General features: G+C 33.7%; 3 protein-coding genes and 1 non-coding gene across 12 annotated transcripts; 1 reads left to right on the forward strand and 3 right to left on the reverse strand.

Moving 5' to 3' along the window:
- Positions 1 to 630: 630 nt before the first annotated feature.
- Positions 631 to 2,238, reverse strand: LOC111312057 (uncharacterized). The gene is made up of 2 exons (XM_022912007.2): positions 1,248 to 2,238; positions 631 to 1,149 (listed from the first exon to the last, which is right to left on the reverse strand). Exons 1-2 carry the CDS (start codon positions 2,092 to 2,094, stop codon positions 776 to 778), a joined length of 1,221 nt encoding a protein of 406 aa, XP_022767742.2. The 5' UTR covers positions 2,095 to 2,238; the 3' UTR covers positions 631 to 775.
- A 1,461-nt stretch (positions 2,239 to 3,699) lies between these two features.
- LOC111312056 (omega-3 fatty acid desaturase, chloroplastic-like) lies at positions 3,700 to 6,573 on the reverse strand. The gene is made up of 8 exons (XM_022912006.2): positions 5,755 to 6,573; positions 5,523 to 5,612; positions 5,321 to 5,387; positions 5,110 to 5,202; positions 4,846 to 5,031; positions 4,662 to 4,742; positions 4,373 to 4,510; positions 3,700 to 4,288 (listed from the first exon to the last, which is right to left on the reverse strand). The coding sequence occupies exons 1-8, from the start codon at positions 6,285 to 6,287 to the stop codon at positions 4,112 to 4,114; spliced, it is 1,365 nt and encodes a 454-aa protein (XP_022767741.2). The 5' UTR covers positions 6,288 to 6,573; the 3' UTR covers positions 3,700 to 4,111.
- Positions 6,574 to 8,288: 1,715 nt separating this feature from the next.
- Positions 8,289 to 15,970, reverse strand: LOC111312058 (exocytosis protein SRO77-like). 9 transcript variants are annotated; one of them, XM_022912011.2, is made up of 24 exons: positions 15,769 to 15,970; positions 15,510 to 15,640; positions 15,087 to 15,171; positions 14,727 to 14,780; positions 14,549 to 14,640; positions 14,325 to 14,428; positions 13,951 to 14,026; positions 13,139 to 13,574; positions 12,338 to 12,676; positions 12,037 to 12,243; positions 11,868 to 11,966; positions 11,693 to 11,765; positions 11,490 to 11,617; positions 11,061 to 11,355; positions 10,742 to 10,965; positions 10,533 to 10,657; positions 10,239 to 10,353; positions 9,967 to 10,022; positions 9,783 to 9,876; positions 9,523 to 9,700; positions 9,373 to 9,444; positions 9,194 to 9,294; positions 9,037 to 9,119; positions 8,289 to 8,794 (listed from the first exon to the last, which is right to left on the reverse strand). In XM_022912011.2, exons 1-23 carry the CDS (start codon positions 15,811 to 15,813, stop codon positions 9,057 to 9,059), a joined length of 3,192 nt encoding a protein of 1,063 aa, XP_022767746.2. In that variant the 5' UTR covers positions 15,814 to 15,970; the 3' UTR covers positions 8,289 to 8,794; positions 9,037 to 9,056. The 9 variants fall into 9 exon arrangements, with proteins under 9 accessions (XP_022767746.2, XP_022767745.2, XP_089618826.1 ...); XM_022912010.2 differs by having other exon boundaries at positions 9,194 to 9,315; XM_089762700.1 differs by having other exon boundaries at positions 8,464 to 8,794; positions 9,037 to 9,099; positions 13,139 to 13,500.
- A 277-nt stretch (positions 15,971 to 16,247) lies between these two features.
- Positions 16,248 to 16,320, forward strand: TRNAA-AGC (transfer RNA alanine (anticodon AGC)). Its single transcript has one exon. It is a non-coding gene; the product is annotated as a tRNA-Ala (tRNA).
- Positions 16,321 to 19,927: the final 3,607 nt, after the last annotated feature.

Raw genomic sequence — 19,927 nt, forward strand, 5'->3', positions numbered from 1 at the left:
TATGAAAAGTTAAAGATTAAGTACCAATATTCTAAACTGGTGAGGGATTATTCGTAGTTTAGAATATGGTGCATCTTACATTAAATAGAATGATTTAATTATTGATTAATAAAATTATTTTTATATTAATTTTATTTATATATTAAATAATTATGTTTGAACATAAATAATTATCATATGATAAATGATTATAATTATTTGAATATAAATATATTATTATTCATAAAGATCATAATTATATACAAAATTATAATTATTTGAATAAAAATTTATATCTGCTCATTCATTATAAATAAATCTTTTAATATAATCACTTTTATTACTTTTAATTAAAAAATTTAAAACTTTATTATATCCTAAAGACATAATTATTTTAAAAAAAATATTTTTCATACCTCAAAATAAAATTTGTTTTATTATTTTTTTCTCATAATTATTTATCTAACAAAACTCAAATGTACGAGAAAGCAGCGACATAAAACCCACAAGTACACAGGATTTTTTTTAATCTATTAGTAATGTATTATTACTAATAAGTTTACATTTGCTGAACATGTATCATGTTATTCCTAATTTCCTATATGTTCTTGCGCCACCTGACACTAGATCCTTGCTGCAATCTGCTTGCAAAGACAACTGGACCAGTAATCAAAGTCGGCGAACCCCTTTCACACGAGATTTGCCTTGAAATTTTATTTTCAAGGTTTACCTTAGAGATTTTGCATAGAAAAACTCTGCTTTTGTGTAAAATTTTCCACCAAGTCTTTTTCAAGCATTATGATATGTCAGTAATTTGCATGTGAAATCCCATAAGTTCGTCAGCTACCTGGTACAACATGAGATCAAGTATTTGCTCCCCAAACTCCGCGCAGATCTCTTCAAAGTGTTCAAACGTGAAAACTTTCTTGGTTAGCCAGTTTGAGAATTTGATATCTTCCTCTGTCAATTTGCAAGGCTTAGCAACCAACTCCATGTAATAATCAGTCTCCTCGATATTCGTTGACTCAAAATTCTTCTTGGTAAATTCCTGCTTTCCAAGACCTCCAGTTATTGAAATGCGAGCACTAATAACAATAGTGGGAGAGTCGTGTTTCACTGACTTTGATGAGCATTTCTTCTCTGAATTCAGTTCCAAGGACCTTGAATCTTCTGTAAGAAAGATTTTGAGAATAATCAAGTTAGTTGGCAATGGCAGTACCTATTTTACAGAATTCACAGAATCCGATATTGAAATTTAGAATCCAAACCTGAAATGGCTTTTTCTTGGTGGGATACAAAATCATTTACATTAAGGACAGAAACTGAGCTTGAACCCTCTGAGTTACTCTCAGAGTAATCAATTTTTTTAAGTTCGCGTTGATTCTTTTTCTTCCTTGTCACAACATATACTTCCTTCTGATTTACCATCTTCAATGGGCTTTTTGCCTTCGAATTTGCATCATGATTAATCTGACCAACCTTGGCTCCACTAATGCAGCCACCAGCCTCCAAAGGACGTTTACCAGAAGAAACTCTTCTTGGCTCATTTTTAAGCTTGGATATCTTCTTGTTTTTCTCTTGATTCGCCTTCTTACGAGCTACTTTATCGCTTACATTCTCCTTTTGCTTAACATGCTTACTACTTGATCCATCTCCTTTCTCTGATTTCGTTGGCTTAAACCCTGCTTCATTATTTTTATCCACACTATCCAAGTACACCACAAAGAATTCTCGATTCTGATTATGCTGGAATTGTTGCGGACCTTGCGGTACCTCACGAAATGACGCTGAAGTTTTCACACGGCGATGTTTGGCTTGTGTTAAATCAAACTCCAGCATATAATCCACGAAATTGACTGACCTGCTCCGCGTAACAGAGCCTGGAGTTTTACCTTTCTGTACCCAGGTGTTCTCTGGCAATGAGTCTAGCCCCATTAGCCTCGCCACTATTCCAGGGCCACTTTCAGAAGCTTGGACTTGAACCTTAGCCACATCATCGACAGTGTTTAACTCTATAACGCGATCAGATGGATGTGCTTGAGGACTACCTGAACAAAGAATCCGGCGCAAAACGGCGGAAAAACACCCAAAACTAGAACTTTTTGTGTTACTCATGCTTCAATTGGAGAAAAAAAAAAAAAGGGAGGCAAAAAATGTAGTAAAGTTAGTGAGAAGCACAAATTTTCTTGTAGGATAGTGAGTAGATGATGCTCAAGAATGGCTCAAAATATAGTCAACAAAATCAAACTACCCCGGGAAAGAAACAGTGGCGGGCTTTGAGTTTGAATCGTACACAAATGAGTATAATTTTTTGTATTGATTCATAGGTTAGGAAGAATGGTCGGTCTATAATCTATGAATTATAGAGAGCTGGGTTAGGTCGTCGAATTCACATTAGAAAACAAGAAAAATCCTAGACCTACGCGCATTCAGCTCGAGTACGGAGTGTATGTTAAAGTGCATAAAGACAAAATTGTCAGCAGTCGATCTGTTTTTAGTTTTTTACACTATTAATGGATTCACGTTAGCCTACGCGCCATGCTTAGAGAATAATAGTAAGAGGAATAGAAGCTCTTCTAATTTAGATTGCAAAGCGGGGGATCAAGCTGGCTTATTTTTTTACCATTAAAAAAAAACAAGGAAAGCAGCTTTTGGCAGCCGAAGTTGTGGACTTTTGATGTTGTTCAAATCTTAAAGAGGTGGTCCTGACTCTTGTAGTACGTATTTGCCAGCCACCGACTCCGGTTCCTGCTGACTGGACGGCTTCTACTACATTTCTCAGTGTTCATTGTTCTTTTGGGCCCTCACTTGGCGTAAATTGGGTTTTCAATCCATGTGGAATCGGTGTTATGTTGAAAGTTTATTTGCCTAGGCTCAGTTAGCCTTCTTGCGTTAGAACCGGTCATTGAAACTTGACAGCCCACAGGGTAAGAAGGGCTAAGAGGTTCAATCCTCCAAGTCGAAGGTCGTACTCATAATATGACGTGATACTTTGCCTGAATATTATAAGTTTTTTTTTATATTTTTAAAAATTATAATTATATGGTGTCAAATTACTCAATTAATATGCATATATCTACTAAAAACAAGTACTTAATTGATGGCTTGAAATTCAAGGTTTTAGAATTTTGACATGATTTTCATTGGTTGTGGACTAAGCGAAGACAAAGCACGAAAATCTTCCTTTTTTTTGCAATGTGATTTCCCATGTAGCAATCTCTTTCACGTGCAAAGGGAAGATTTTTGCATCCAGCCGTTGTCTCTAGCTTGATGCGATGTTAATGTTTGGAAAAAAAATCCTAGAAATACAAATAAAAATATCAAATGGTATTTGGGGAAAATCATGCGCGTAACTTGCTACTCAGTTGCACATTTCTTTCATGGATAAGGGTAAACACGCACCATGGCTTATTTCCTCACGCGGAACAAAAAGATAATGACATAGCATTTATCAGAGGATTATTGTTAATGGTATTGTTTGTTGATGGTGATTGACCAAGACAACTAAAAACCAATCAAGTAGAATAGTGGGAAATTATAAAGATAGGCATGATGACGGGTAGTAAATGATTAGAATCGCTTTTTCTGATTGGGTTGGGACCAAAAGTGCGGAGGTAAACATGATGCTAGTCATGATTTCTCCTTCTTTATCACAAAACTATCGGATGAAAATAACAAGCAAGAGGGACAGCCCTTGAGTCGTGGTCCGCACACATAACCTAAAGAATAAACATAGAACTCCTTTTTGTCCATTTCTCAGAGGATTCAATTAAGCAATAAATGTTAATTTTTGCTTAAGCAATTGGTATTTCTCTTGTAAAAGAATAAATATACATTTTCCTTTACTAGTAGAATGCCACAATCGAATATATCCTAACTTATATGCCTCCCTCTCCCCCCAAAGAAAAAAAAAAGGCTCCAATTGCCCTTGTTAATTATACTATTCAACTTAAATATGATTTCTATATGATTGTGGCTGTACCATGGCAATACAAGCTCAATGCTTAGACCTCTTTTGGTTAAGCAAGAAAGCTCCAAGCGAAGAGCTTTATTTCGACCCAATATTCTAGCTGGAATTTTATGAAGCATCACGCTGGCTTATGCTTCATTTGGATGGATGAAGCCTTAGAACTTAAAAAGGATCTCTGCGTTCCGGGTCAGCTTGGTAGTAGACAACATCTCCAGTGTCACTAACATAGTGATCTTTCTTCAAGCTTCTTATCAAACTTCCAATCAGGTGAAAAGGTAGAGGACCTGAATATTCTGGCTCCCGATAGTATTTTCCAAGAACTGGCTTAGCTGCCTCAGTCTGTGAGATGAAAACAGAAGATAAGATCAGGATGATAAGAAAATGCATAAGAACATAGCAATCAAAACTATATGAGGTACTCACCGCCTCTATTAAGTGGTAGTGCGGGATTTGAGGAAAGAGATGGTGTATGACATGGGTTCCGATGTCGTGGTGGATGTTATTGATCCATCCATAATCACGGTCAAGTGTTGTAAGCCCTCCCCTCAAGTAACTCCATTCCTGTCAGAATATTGTTTTAATGAAACAGTAATTTTGAAAGTTCAAAATGAACCTTGGAATTCCATACAATATTGTCTGAATCTCCAAAATTTCAAACTTTATAAAAAATTCTCTGACAGAATTGCCTTAGACCAAGGTAGGACAATCATACCTTCCCACGGTACCAAGGAAGCTTCTCTTCATGACCATGGTGATGCAAGTATGTAACGAAATCCAACCACATCACAAATATCTAACATCAAAGCAAAGACAAGTCCAATTGTATTCTCTAACTGGTGAAGAGATATCATTGCGTCAAAGAAGAAACAGATGACCAAAAGAAAGTTGAAACCTACCCAGTATGGAACGCCATATAGTTTAAGCAACTGCATAGGATCCATTTTGAAGCCTAGACCAACAAGAATAGCAGCCATGGCCGTCCAACATAAGGTGGAAGTAATCACATCTTTTCTCTCACTTGGGACAAACAAATCGCTGTTAGGGTCAAAGTGAGAACCAGTCTTCCCTGGACTTCTGTTCCACTGTAATTAAAATTAAACAGCCATTAAATATCTCTATATCTGGGATCAAATTTATCAACCAAGCTACAACACACTTACAAGGTAGAAAGGATATGCAAGCATGGGAAAAGGCAACATGAACCGCAACGTTCGTGTTGAGTTATCCAAACTCCTGTATATCTTCTCAGATAACTGCAACAGCATTGACAAAAGTTTTAAGTTTTAGACCAGGTGGAAACAGGAAAGGAAGAACAAAGGCGTGGTAATAGACCAAACAAACACCAGAAAGAACAAGAGAAATTTAACCAACCGGGTGCCATGATTCATCATTCTCAGCATGCCCGTGGTTTTGATGATGAGTCCTATGGCTAATTCTCCTGTAAAGTTAATCATAACGGAAATAAAATTAATTAAAACTTCCTGTTAAGTGTGATGGAAAATTTTCAGCACAATGGACTAAGTTAAATTACATATACAAATTGAAAAGAGAAAATTTCAAATTTAGAGCACACCATCCATGATAAGGCACAAGAATGGAAGAATGCAAGAGATGCCCCACTACACTGTTTAACTTAGGATTGTTTGAAAAGCTCCCATGGCCACTGCACGGTGAAATCAAGGGCATCCAAAAGTAAGCAACAACATCCAAAGAACTACCCAATCAAGCATCAAAAAGAAAATATAAATATAAACTGAAAGAGAAAGATCTAATAACAGAAGGTTGTAATGCGAATTGTAAATTACCAATCATGACCAAGAACAAAAAGAGCCCAAAACATGGTCCCTTGAGCAGCCCAGTAAAGAGGCCAAACAAGCCAGTTGTTAAGATAAGTCGCAGCAGCAGCCAGGCCAAACACCACAACAACATCCCTCACCACGTAGCTCATAGATTTCCATGGATCCTTTACCCAACAATGCTTTGGTATGGCAGCTCTGATATCTGCTAATTTAAACGGTGGCGGAGCCCCAGGGTCGAATCCTGCTTCTTCTTCTTCTTCTCCAAACTCGTTGACACCATGGATTCTCTCTTCTCTTTCCTCATCTTCTTCTGTGGATGCAACTTTCAATGGAGCACTGACTTTTAGCCCCCAGTTCCTGCCTCCAAAAACCTCAGTCGAGAATTTGATTGGATTTGTTGGTTTTAGATCTGAAAATTTCTTGCTTGTTTGTAAAAATCTGGGCTTTGAAGAGTTCCTTGAGACAACTCCAGCCGCGGGTCTAGCGTAGATATGAGGAAGAGGCTTTAAAACACATTCTGATATGACAAAACTCGCCATTAAAGACCGAGGTAAAGCTCAACCAGCGTTTAGCTTCAAGGTAAGATAAACGGAAAAACTCTAGGAGAAATCAAATAAACAAGTTGCCAACTTTAAGGTGAGATAAAAAGGAAAACTTCTTGATGCTAGCAATCTTGCTTCCACGACAACCTCAAGATTTGCCTTAATGTTCTCTCTCCTCAGCAATAATCGGAAAGAACAGAACCGAAAACATTCGAGAAAGTTTGTGTTCTTGAGAAAGAGAGAGATAGGCAAAAACTGAGAGGTTCCTGACTGGTTACTTGATAGAAAGAAGGGGGCATTGAGGGGCTTTTATCATGGTTCTGGGGTTTGCGGAAACGAGTGGAGTCAGCCTACTACGAGTCAATTTGTTTTTTTTTTTTTAATCGTAATTAGAGATATAAATGATATAATAATATTTATAAATTATTCGAATTTTAATAGAATAAAATTTAAATTTGATTTAATTATTATCGAGTTAAATTTAAATTTATTTATCGATTAAATTAAATTTAAATATTTTTATATTTAATTAAATAATTTACGAGTTTAATCGAATTTTTATATTTAAATATATTTTTATTATTTTAATTAATAAATTATTTTAAATTTAAGTTTGAATTCGATTATAAATAATTAAATTTTTATTAAATATATAAATTAAATTTATTTTTATATGTTAATCGAATTTAATCGAATGATTTTAATTTTGATCATGAATTAAATTTAAATTAAAAAAATAAAATTTGAACAAAATTTAAATAAAATATCAAATTATGAGTTAAAAATTAAATTTAAATTTTTTATTATATCGATTTAATTTGATTCAATTATATTTATAAGATATTAGACGCGGTACTGCGTTTTGCTGGTTCAGTCCTTTTCTTTGGAGCGTATTTTCACTTTTCCTATGTATGTGATGGCTAGGGGCAGCGCTTGGCATGTGTGAAATCTCTTTCCAATAGCAAACAGACGTAGCATTGCTTCGAAAGGTCGGTTTCCCAATGAAGCCCACCGACCAGAATCATTTTCTCACACGTGCTCAATATTATTATGTTGCCTTTTCTTTTCTTTAACGGTTACTTTATTACTGATTATTGATAGGCAAAAGGGCAAAAGAGTAATATGAACCATTGAATATGTTAAGGTCAGACGATCCATCACTTCAAATTTGGAAAGTACTAAACGAGTGTTGAAATATTAAAGTTTTAATTTTGGCCAAATAAAAAGTGACTGTTTAATTCATGAAATGTTAATGTTACATATATATTGTTTATAATCTTAATAGTGCACCAAAATAGTTTGAACAGAATACAAATGAAACAAATAAATGTGTCAACTTTATTCCCAGCCACTTTGCCAAAGCTGACACAATATGAGGTATCTCACTCTTTTGTGGAAAAGTCCAAATCCAGCGGTGGACGAACACGCCTTTCTATATTAAAAATAAAACGTATATCAATCACGTGATTTATCATCAAAATTTATTGTTTTATTTGCATATTTGTTAAGATAATAATGTCTGGTCAAAGCCACCAAGGAGGCAGCCTGCCTGGAGTACCCCACTCCTCCAACTTTTTTTTTTGGGTCAATTTTTAGCAAAGTTTTCTGTGTCCTCTTTGAAAATTTATGTTAATTCCAAATAGGACTCGATTTGTTTATTCAATTAATATTCTTTTTTTAGTATTAAATTAAATTACAATTACCAAAACTGTTTTTTCACAACTTTGACAATGATTTTATTTTGTTACTAATTAAAAGAGAACATAAATATTTAGAATTAAAAAACTTGGCATAAAAAGCTCATAATCAATGTATTAGTGATGTTTACAACATAAAATAAAATAAAATAAAAACTAGGATTTATCCAAAAAGAAAAAGCTTTAATGCAATAATTTTGAACATATGATTTATGTTAATACTCATGGGCAAATAGCTCCTAAACTTCTAAGGGGGTTGACCAAAAATAAAAAATGCATTTAAAGTTGAAAGCAAACTCAATCCAACAAATGGTAATTCTTTATATAATAGAAAATCAGTCCAATTGGTTTCCTTGATTAGCTTCCCTGCTTCTGCAATTTACATTACACCTCTATACTTTATCAACATCAACCCTTTTATATTCTCTATGCACTATGCATTTGCATGAAAAAATTTATGATTTTCAACCCAAGGATTTTTATCAGAATGAATCATGTTTAAGCCAACCAAACATAATATTACTTTACATCGGACATATAATTAATTCTCAAACACAGTTCTTAGTTAGAAGCTTCAACAACCCTCAATTTTCCACCAAAGATTCTATCAGTTTTAAGTCTCCTGTTCCCAAAAAATGATCAAGTAAAGTCGAGCATGAACAACTTATCTCAAGATAATTAATCCCCATTTGTCTCTCTTTATATCTGCCACCACTTTCGATTTTCCATTGCCTTGGCAAGCTCACTTGCCAATGATGCAAAGTTTTCTGCCCCACTTTGCAGCTCTTCAGTGCGCCTGCTGATTCTCTGGTTCAATCATAAGTCACCAGAAAGAAGCTAGGTTAGAGGTAAGCTACAATATGCTACAATGAAGGCTTTTAAATTTTATTAAGTTAATTTCACCAAAATGTTCATCTTATGGCCTAAATTGGTTTTTCTGGGAACTATTTCTCCACAGCTTTTTTCCCTTTGTCTTAGTAACTAAATTATAATAAGGTTTTATCCATCCATACAAATGACAACTGCATTTTATAGGAAATCCTTTTTACCTCTAACTTTTCCTGCCTCTCTACCAGTTTATTTCTTGCATGGGCAGCTGATGAAGAGGCATCCTGCAATCAGATAATGGTGTCTGCTCAGAAAGCTGCTACTGTGAAAAAAAAAAAAAACGAATTGCTAAAACCAAAATGTATCTAAATCTGTTACCCCAGTTTTTCTATATTTAGCAATAATTTCTTGAGCTGTTCTAACTCTGGGTGTTGAATCATCTGGCGCACCTAACAATTTTTCTCTGTCTGTTTCCTTTCCTGCAAGGTAGAGAGAACACTCTACCAATTCATTTTAGAAGTTGAGTAAAGAAAAGCAAATTAGAAAGTCAGATTTACCTCCTTTTGTTTTAACAGCTTCGTGAGATGAGGAGCTAGCTACAGGTGGAGTTTCATCTATTTCAATGTCATCTGGTGCCAAAAGAAAAACATGCTGTCAGAGAAAAACCAAGAATGAAGAAAGAATGAGGGTATAGGTGTGGACAGAACCTATGTCAAGCTCCACATCTTCCTGCTTTTTTATAACATTCTGGGTTGTATCTATGAATGGGGTCTTTAAAAATTTGCTCTCCAAATGAGTAAAATTGGATTCAGGCGTTGCAGAAGTATTTACTTTTCCTCCTTTAAAGCCTTTGACTATACCACCAAGAATCCCTGGTGTTGTACCCTGCAGCAATATGGTAAAGTGTACATAAGCAAATTTTTGTTTCTTCAGAAATTAAAACCAAGAATGTGACATTTCCATGGACCTGTTTCCTCTTCTGATTTGACGAGAAACTAAAGGCAGCATCGGCAGCTGCTGCAAGAACCCTATCATGCAGACAAGGCAGCAATTCTGGAATCCTAGAAACAATAAAGCAAGTTCTCAGAATCATTTTCTTCATTAAATTTTAATTTTCACCACAGCATTGACAAAACAAGTGGTTGTGGTACCTGAAACCATTTTCACCAGCCAAGAGAGAGATGAATGCCACTTCACATCCACTTCTCTGTTGTATACCAAACGTCGGGCATATATCATCAGATAAATTATTGAGAACACAAATATATTGACCAAAAAAGTGTTATTAGTATTAGAGGTAATTTTTGTTTTGGAGTGTAGCATATGCTAAAGTATGCTCTTAAATCTATATTTAATATGTCATGAAACACTCTGGTAAAAATTGAAATGGCTTTCTGAAAAAAAATATTCCACGAGAAAGTACCAGTGTAACTTGCGCATTATCAGAAGTCATCGTCTTATCCATGTTTGCCTTGTAGTTCCACCTTAGAATTGACATTATGGAGCTTTCTTTAACCAATTCTAAGTCTGGCAAGGATCTGCATGGAGATAGGCAGTAACATTGTCAGTCATTTGATAAACATTGATGCTAATAGTGCTCATGAGAGGAAGGAACACAATCTCTATTTAAAACATGGGAATTAAATGACATCATAAGGAAATCAATACCTATTTTAAGGACAAAAAGAGAAAAAAATATAAAATATCAACATTTTACCTGATCTCCAGATCCCCTGTTTGAAACAGCAAGAGCAGTCCACATACTCTTCCATCTTTCTTAAAAGTGGTGGTCCAACAGCAAGGTTTCGTATGTTTTACTCCATGAATTGTTTTATCCTTCCCCTATAGAAATTATATCTCTTTAGCATACAAATGGAGTGGCACAACAACATTCTGAAGTAGAACATAGCGAAGGAATAAAGGCACCTGAATCACAGACTTCATGGAGTACAAGTGCAATGAATTTTCACAACAAAGCAAAACAAGTGCATCAAGTGAGTGTTCCTGAGAGGATGCAGTTTCTGATGAGGAGAGATGTTCAGTCACAGTTGAAGAGGCGTCAAGCTCAGGCTCACTCTTGGCAGTGATATCCTTGCTGGATTCCTCCAGCTGCCCTTCACAGTTTAATTCAGATACTGAAAAACTGCTCTCTGGAGTTCAAAATATCATCAGAATTCTATCATCCGTTAATACTAAGGGCAAAAAAGTGTTGACTATAAGCATCCAGCTTTATTATGGTACTTACCTATAATGTACATGGAGAGTGCAGTTTCTTCTTTTTTCAAGTGCCATGGATGAGGGTGTATCATCTGACCATTACCACCATCAATAGAGATAATTTTTGCATCCTTGGTTAAGACAAATATTATTTCCTCTTCAGGTTTGACAGCAACTTCTGTTTCTGAATGCTTTGAGCTTTTCACAAGGCTATGAGCAGTTTTAAACTCTAACCAAGACAGTGAAATGATTGGAGATGACGAGCCAGACACATAATGAGTCATGAACAAAATAGATGACAAACTCACATCAAGCACTGCAACCTGTGGTAGAAGCATAAAGAAATATGAATCCTTCTGGGATAGAAAGCTGAAATAACCAGCAAATCACCTATGACCTAGCTTCTTAGCAAAATGAAGAGGATATGTCAAACAAAGTTAAGGCGGATGAAACTTACACGACCAAATTCAAATCCCACAGCAAGCTTGGCTCCACAATTCCCAAACTGCAGGGCTTGAACTGGTGATTCAAAAAGGGAAAATACAGCTTTATACTGAGGTCCTTTTCCTTGGGGAAAACTCTGAACTGTAAGGCAAGTTGAATGATATTAATTTGAGAAAGTATAGGCTCTAAGAAAAGTATCACAAGATGAAAGCTTACCTTCACATCTAGTCTCAGTGACATAATGAAAGCTTGTTTTACCGGAGCTGCCATCGAGGTTATAAATGCGAACCTATACAAAGCAGAATGTTTAAAATATATATAAAGCACCAGTTTAATACCCAACCTTGACACATTAAAAGAGGAAGAGAAAATGTAAAGAAAAAGTTCTGACCACACCGCATTCATTGCCAACAGCCAAACTTAAAGTGTGCCAACAGAAGCTCAGAGTTGTCACTGGAGCACTTGAACCAGTCAAATTTGTACCTTGCACCTGTCACTCATAAGAAATTATTTAGTGCAAAGAAAATTGCATGAAAGGACACAATATTGACTGAACTCACTTCTCCTTCTAGAAAACAGATAAGTGACAGGACAGGATAAGACGCATCCCATATCCGAACAGATCCATCCTGGTAACCTGCTATGTACAAACTGTCAATACTGTTATCTTTAGCGACAGATAGATGACTAGGTATGCCCCCTGTCAAGGGCCACTTTATGCCACCAGCTGGGGTTGGTACTGAGCCAGGTTTCATCATAAATGCAAGCTGATGGAACAGAAGGAAAACATTAGACAAGAAAAACTTTTAGGGAACTCAATGGCTTCAAATATTAAACATATCTATGACAGAAATCCAATACCTCTGACGGACCTTTTGATGAGTTTTCACCTGTGGGTAGCACACTGAACTTTGCCACAGTCATTGATGGGTCAGCTGTAGGTATTACCATGGGAAATTCCACCGGACAGGCAAATTGTTTCCTCTCTTGCTCAGATAGCAAGGTAGACAAGATGGTATTATCATAAAGATGCAGTTGTCCAGGATTTGTCAACACAAAAAGATCAGCTTTGTGATTGTGCCCTGTTGTCTCAGCAGTTGGCAACAAAATCATGTCAGCAAACGAGCCAGTGAGTGTAAGGTCCACACGACCAACACACGTAACAGTCTCCATCGCAGATGACCATTCAAGACTCAAAACCTGTACCGCCACAATAAGCGCTAAATTCAGCTTTTTGTCTTTGATGGTTGATAGTTTTCCAAAAGAGAGTAGAAATAGATGCAGTTACCATTTCACAACAAAATACTAACATACAAAACAATACTCACAAAAGTTAGATTTTTACACCATCCAAAAGCAAGATTAAAACGAATTTGCCATAAAACTTAAAATATTGACTATTGTTATCATGTTAAAAATAGGAATTCCCATATTAAATGTATTTACAAGAAATTATAGCCTCTTAAATGAAGACATTATTTCATAATGGATGACCATTCTTTTAGAATCTACCAAAGCTAGTGAGAACTTTACACCCTTTTAGAACATATAGTTTATGCATTCAGAATTGTTTAACTTCATTCTATTAGATCCAACAGACACTTTACGATTACATAAATTATAGGATAGAAGTGTCAAATTGCAATCAAATGCATAACGCACCGTCAAAACTTCTTCAGATCCTATTTCATCACCACCGTAGATAAAAAGTTGGCCATTATAATCATTGTGGGATCTATTGTTTGGGGACCATTGTAAGACAATGACAGGCAGTCTCCTTTCAGCAGATGACAATTGCAGCTTTACGACATTTTTGTTTTGTCCATTTCGTTCACCTTTAGAAGAGGCAATACTTGATGTATTCCAAAACAAGATATCCCCATCTATGTATCCCACTGCAAGAATGGATCCATCAGAAGATGCCCAACAAATAGCACTTATCTCCTTTTCTTGTAGATGATGCTCAAATGTATCATCTTGAACCTCTGAATCCACTGTATCCTTTAACTGAAGATCCTTTCCACCTCCAATAAAATAAATTTGAGCTTGAGAAACATCCCAAAGAATTATCAAACCATTTGCATATGCAATTATGACTCTGCAAAAAAAAAATATATAGCTCAAAATATTAAAGTGATAAGCAGACACCAAAACAATCTTGATTGCCTTTTCCTTATTGTCTAGGGTAATTAGGTTCTAATATAAGACAGCAGTTCCATGCTAGTAATGCTGCAGCCATATTGAGATGCTGATGGAATCAAAACATAGATCCAATTTTACAACTTAGTCTAAAACATGTTATTTTATGGTAATGCATCAAATTGTCCCAAGTTTCTTTCACATTTACCATACATGCAAAAGTAAAAGCGAAGGTTCAAATTCAAGCATTATGGATTGGATTGACTTGATATTAAGTTGAGCCTCAGTTCTTATTAATTCCAAAAATTGAGCTAATTTAAGCAATTGCGCCATACCTATTTCCAGAAGAATGGGGTTGAGGAAGAATGCCAACAACAGGTTGGCCATCAGGAAATGAAAACCCAGCTGCTTCTGTGAGACAGCATCAAACAGTCCATTAATAGAGAACCAAAAAGTTTGAAACAATATATCTAGGATTTCATGATCCTTTGTATGAATTAAACTCATCATGCTGCAATTACATATTTAGTAGAGCTAAAAGAAAATTGTATATAAGATCACTGTAAACCAAAAGAATGATACATAAGTAATAATATATAAGAAATCCAAGTAACATATGCCACCAAAGTAGAAACATGAAAAATTATTTAATTTTCTTAATCAGAGTTCAAGTTATTTATTGGCCTCTAGAAAGGAAAGAAGAAACTACCACTTAAAGAATTTGCCGATATATTATATGGCAACTGAGAAAGTTTTCCATCTTCAGCATCATACTTAATCACTGATATCATACCATACTCATCTCCAATGAACCTATGTTAAGAGATAGAGCACAATGTGATACAGCATTGATCAAATACCACTTCCATAACTACCAAACTTGCAGCTGATTTTAGAAACATATTAGATCATTATTTGATAAATATATTATACATGAAATGCGAGCCACTGATGACAGAGAAGGCAGTGATGTTGGATTCCCAATGTAAACAACACGTTATACACCTGTTCTCCAGATTCCAAACCTGTAAAAAATTGGGAAATTGTTGAAAATAAAAGGTATATGATGCCTTAGGACCTAACCGCTGCACAGTTGATAAAAAATCAATACCTGAATATCATTGTCATTTGAGATGCTAATTAAAAAACCCTGGTTTTGCATGAACTGCCATAAAAATGCTAAAGTTTAGTTCAAAGCTAAACTAATAAGAAAATGCACCTGATATTCTATATAAATTAAAGAGTTGATCAATTTACAATCATTGATATCTCTTTGTTTTGCAAAGATCCAAACTGTGATGACTATAGCCTTTCATAGATGGACAATCAAATTTCTCTCAACAGAAAAACAATTTATCTTGAATTTCCTTGAAGGAATTCACATTATTGAACTTGGAGTTTATTAAGGATTAAAGAACAAACAATATAGCCAGCAAGTCTTAAAAGCAGTTTGTGCGGTACATAAGCGAACCTCTATATATTTGTAAGGTAATTGCTTCAGAGATATGAAAAGTCCCTCAATGCCATCACCACCAATAACTTTAATCCGGCCATCTCTATGGAACCAAAATTCATATACAAAGAAAGCAAGTAAAGGAAACACCACGTTAGGACATAACACACATTGTAGAAGAAGCAAATTCTGCAAGATACTAAAATGGTATTTTGTTTTCATATGAAAATTCATGAATTCAAGAAAAAGAATGGTCAAAATTCAAAACATTCTTATATCCAACAACCTCTCAACACAAAACAACGTTAAAAATTCAAAAAAAAAAAAAAAAAGGCTGCAACATTCGAAGCATTTATATGACTATCTATTTGTAGCAGCAAAATAAATAAATAAAATAACTTGATAGTATTTTGTAGTCGAAGCTTAAAACTTTAAACTCACAAAGTGCCGATAGCCAAGAGGCGCTGAATAGGATCGAAGGCAAGAATTGATCCTGTAGAAGGGATCCCATAGTGGATAGCAACTCGCAAATCCAAGTCTTCTGATTTCAAATTCCCATACTGCACATTTTGCTGAAACCATTTTTTTTTTTTTTTGGAAAAACAGAAACCAATCCAAGAAGCTCCATCAGATGCGTGTTCAATAAAAGAGAAAGAATCTGAAGAATCTAAAAGCAATAAAAGGAATTTCGTTTTTGTACCTGAGAATGGTGAACAGCCTTCTGAAGCAGGCGCTTAGGAAACATGATGAAAACCCAGATTGAGGTGAAATGAAATCTGAGGAAATTTGTTCTCTTTCTTTTTTGTTCTGCTTTATGTTTGCTTTGGATGTTAAAGAGTAAAGACTTTTTCAGTTTTCTTTGCGTATTTCACTGAATAACCCGATCAAACATGTAAAACCTTGAGTCAAGATGGAATATAGCTTGTTTTATCCTCCAAAGATCCATGGAAGTGGAATAGCTTGTTGTCGACTTGCCGTGGGTGCTAATCTTCTGCATTGGACTTCTTACTAACACTCCAAATTCATCACCTTAAACATGAAGGTAATGACTTGCGGGACAGCTGTCAAGATATGATTGCAAGAATTTTAAACAAACTCATCAAATGAAACGTAACTAAGAGTTTTTGTCTTAGTCTAATTTTAATTTAAATTAATTTAAATGAAAGTAAGTTGCTAAGGGGGGATGTAGCTCAGATGGTAGAGCGCTCGCTTAGCATGCGAGAGGTACGGGGATCGATACCCCGCATCTCCATTATGGTACATTATTTTTGTGCTCCAAATTCTTCTCTGCCTCTGTTCATTGCTGTAATTGAAAAGGGGATAAGATTCTGCTTAGAAAAAGAGAACTTGAACTAAAATTCAACATAGAAAGAATAAATTGTACTTAGAATTTCCTTTGAATGGAGAAAATTTCTTCAGCTTCTGTATCAACTCTTGCTTGGTATGTCATACTAATAGCAAGAGAGAAATCGAAGAAAACAGCAGAACAAGCTGCTTTAAAACAGAGTACTGGGGCTACAAAGAGAACTACATTACTTTGAATAAAGTAGAACTTGTACTTAAACTTGAGAACATTTACAGCTTTCAGTCTTAGTGTATGAAGTTAGAAGCATGATTGAGTATTGTTCAACGGATTCTATGATAAAACCAAAGACTTGAAGATCATTGTTTGCAATCTCATTGAGTCATTGATTGTTCTATGTTGTCGTTGTGGTTTGTTACTTGGTTTACTCAAACCCCAATGGATTGGTGGTAGAATGTTCAGCTTCCAGTGTTCATCGAAAGAGGAAAAAGAAAAAAAGTAGTAATTAGTAACTAGTTAGAATGTTTTGACAGTTTCGGACGATACTTCTTTGCTTCCATTTTGAGTTTAAGCTGTTGTCATGCATTTAAGCTTAGCATGCGAGAGGTACGGGGATCAATACCCTGCATCTCCACTTGCTTCATCTCACCACTACTTCTACTATCTACAGCTTCATTTCTTTTTTTATTTAATTTTCCGGAAAGCAAAGATTTTTTATTTTTCTTGTACCCCAGGCACGGAAAGTAAAGAAAGTAAAAAAAGAAGCCAGGACAATGACCCGGCAAGTGGGAGTTCTAAATGGTTTTAAGAGTGTGTTTAATTCGAAAAAATTTATAAATTTATTTTTAAAATTTTAATGACGATTATTTATTTTTCATGTTTGATTTAAGAGAATTTAATTATAAAAAAAAGTCAGATTCTTAATAGTATTCAAAACTTTAGAATCAGAAACATATCTCTCTTAACGATATTCTAGAATTTTGAAAAAAAAATCTTATTTTTAAATTTGATCTAAATAAAAAATTAATTACATATCAATTACCCTTTCGAAAAAAAAGTCTCAAACTCAATTGTAATTTTTTTTATTAAAAAATTTATCTTTTTTTTAATTTATATTTCAATTAAAGTGTTTCAAGAAAGAAATGCATTAATTGATATGATATTAAATTTTATTTTGAATTTCAAAGACCGAGCTATGACATGAATAATTTTTAATTATAATTTGATAAAGATTTAAGTAGCTATCAATTAAAGTGTTTTAATGGAAAAAAATGCCTTAATTGATTATCAATTAAGGTGTTCTTTTCTATAAACGCCGTAAATGAAAACTATTATAATTTAACTTTCCCTTTCAATTAAGACATTTCTTTCTACAAATATCATAATTGCCACATATTAAAAATTTATTTTCTCTCTCGAAAACCATGTTCATAAAGTATGAACGTTGTAATGTCTAATTGATTTCAAAAGAAACTATATTTTTATACATCAAATAAGGCGTTTCTATATATGAAACGCTATAATTGATGTCTTCATCACATTTTAATAGCCAATACATTTCTGATTTTTATTTCAACATATCTCAACTCAAAGCAAGTACTTTTTTATTTGAACTTATTTCACCTTCAACATCCGTCATTTCATCTTTGTCTTGTTAAGTTTATCTTTTTTTAAATTGTTAAGTTCAAAAAATGATGTGTATACTATCTAATACTTAATTATCTGATCTACATTATTTGTTGCATTCTAATTTTTTTCTTTTTTTTTTCATCTTTTTAGATGTCGTTTAAACATGGATTTAAATTATGTTGATATATCAAATGTGTTTTATAGTTTATTTGTTTTAGCTCCTTCATACATAAATGTTTTATTGTTGATTTATATATATTTTTTTATGTTTAATAGATTCCATGTATCATATATAAAGATTTGCTTTCTATTTATGTTTTTAACTTTAATGAGATTCTGTTTTTTAAACAGTTGTGGTTGATTTATCACTAAGAACGAAAATGCAATTGGTTACATTGTTTATTATGCATTTGAACTAGATGGAGACTTTGTTACATGTGTTATATTTTGTTGCTATGACTTTATTACATATGAATATTAGAAAATAACGTAAACTATCTTATGGAGGAACATCTTATGATAGAGTACATATTAGAGAGTTAAACTTAAATGCAATGATCTTTAAGAGCAATAGACAGTGTGTAGATAATACTAGAATAGATAAGAGAGTTTTTGTAAAATTATGTCATTTGCTTTAAACAGAAATGGGATTATAAGCATCTAGACAAGTATCAATAAAAGAACTAATTATTAACTTCTTCCACATTATAACCTATCATACAAAAAATAAGATTATAAAGCGTTAAGTAGCTAGATCTAAAGAGATGATTATTAGGTAATTTCATTTTATGTTGAATTCTATTTTAAGATTACATATGCTATTGTTTAAAAAATTTGAATTGATACCGGATAATTCAACAAATAATTGATGAAAATGGTTCAAAGGTTGTTTGGGTGTCTTAGATAGGATATACATCAAAGTCAATGTAAACGCAATTGACAGGACTACATACAAGACTAAAAAAAATGAAATTGCTACCAATGTTCTTGGTGTCTGCACCTCAAATATGCAATTCATATATATTCCACCAAGATTAAAAAGGTTTTGCAACAAAATGATAGAGTGCTAAGGGATGCTATTACATGTAAGAATAGGTTGATGATCTTATAAGGTATTATATTTATTATGTTCATTTTAGCTTTATAATGTGTTAGTATGGTGTTATCTCACATTTAATAAATATTCAAATTTCTTGTAGTTTTATATTTTGGTTGGATCCATCCACTTATAGCCAATTGATTTTAAGTTGGATGCTTAACATAATAAAACACATTTTTTCATATTATTAATGTTGTTCCATTGTAATAGGTAATTATTATTTATGTGATGCCGAATACATAAATGGAAAGGTTTCTGACACCTTATAGAGGTCAACGATACCATCTTAGTGATTGAAAGGCAAGACTCCAATTGACAACCTTGCAAGAATATTTTAATATGAAACACTTTCAAGCAAGAAATTGTATCAAGAGATATTTTTATATATTAAAAGCTGAATGGTTAATTTTAATGGATAAGTCATTTTATTCAATAAAAACATAGTGTCAAATCATTTATGCTTATTATTTTCTCTATAATTTTATTAGGTCTGCGATGGTAATTAACATTACTGAAGGTGATATTACTAAAAGAAGAATTAGCCAATCATATGGCTTTGAACATTAAAATTTGATTATACATGTTAAGTCATTGATTCTTGGACTCAGTTTAGAAATAATTTGGCTAATAAGATGTTCACCTATTAGTTATAATCCAAGGATAAGAACATTATAGAAATTTTTTGTATATTATAACGTTTGCTCAATTTAATTGATTTATGTACCATATGGTTAAATGTAAAATATGATTTATATCACTGTTGAATATATAGTTATCTGATATTTATTTTATTCTCAAGTGTCTAATGTATATTACAATTTTTAGTAT

Source organism: Durio zibethinus, chromosome 1 (assembly GCF_047325235.1).
Source record: "Durio zibethinus cultivar Kanyao isolate XHJ-2024 chromosome 1, ASM4732523v1, whole genome shotgun sequence".
NCBI lineage: Eukaryota > Viridiplantae > Streptophyta > Magnoliopsida > Malvales > Malvaceae > Durio > Durio zibethinus.

Excerpts from the sequence above, each read along its gene's own strand:
- LOC111312058 (XM_022912008.2), bottom strand. The coding sequence starts at position 15,813 with ATGTTTCCTAAGCGCCTGCTTCAGAAGGCTGTTCACCATTCTCAG. Across the intron at positions 12,677-13,138 it reads GATCTGAAGAAGTTTTGACG|GTTTTGAGTCTTGAATGGTC; the intron begins GTGCGTTATGCA and ends GTGGCGGTACAG. Across the intron at positions 10,023-10,238 it reads ATAATGCGCAAGTTACACTG|AGAAGTGGATGTGAAGTGGC; the intron begins GTACTTTCTCGT and ends GGTATACAACAG.
- LOC111312056 (XM_022912006.2), bottom strand. The coding sequence starts at position 6,287 with ATGGCGAGTTTTGTCATATCAGAATGTGTTTTAAAGCCTCTTCCTCAT. Across the intron at positions 5,388-5,522 it reads CTTGTGCCTTATCATGGATG|GAGAATTAGCCATAGGACTC; the intron begins GTGTGCTCTAAA and ends TTAACTTTACAG. Across the intron at positions 5,032-5,109 it reads TTGCATATCCTTTCTACCTT|TGGAACAGAAGTCCAGGGAA; the intron begins GTAAGTGTGTTG and ends TTTTAATTACAG.
- LOC111312057 (XM_022912007.2), bottom strand. The coding sequence starts at position 2,094 with ATGAGTAACACAAAAAGTTCTAGTTTTGGGTGTTTTTCCGCCGTTTTG. Across the intron at positions 1,150-1,247 it reads CCAAGAAAAAGCCATTTCAG|AAGATTCAAGGTCCTTGGAA; the intron begins GTTTGGATTCTA and ends TCTTTCTTACAG.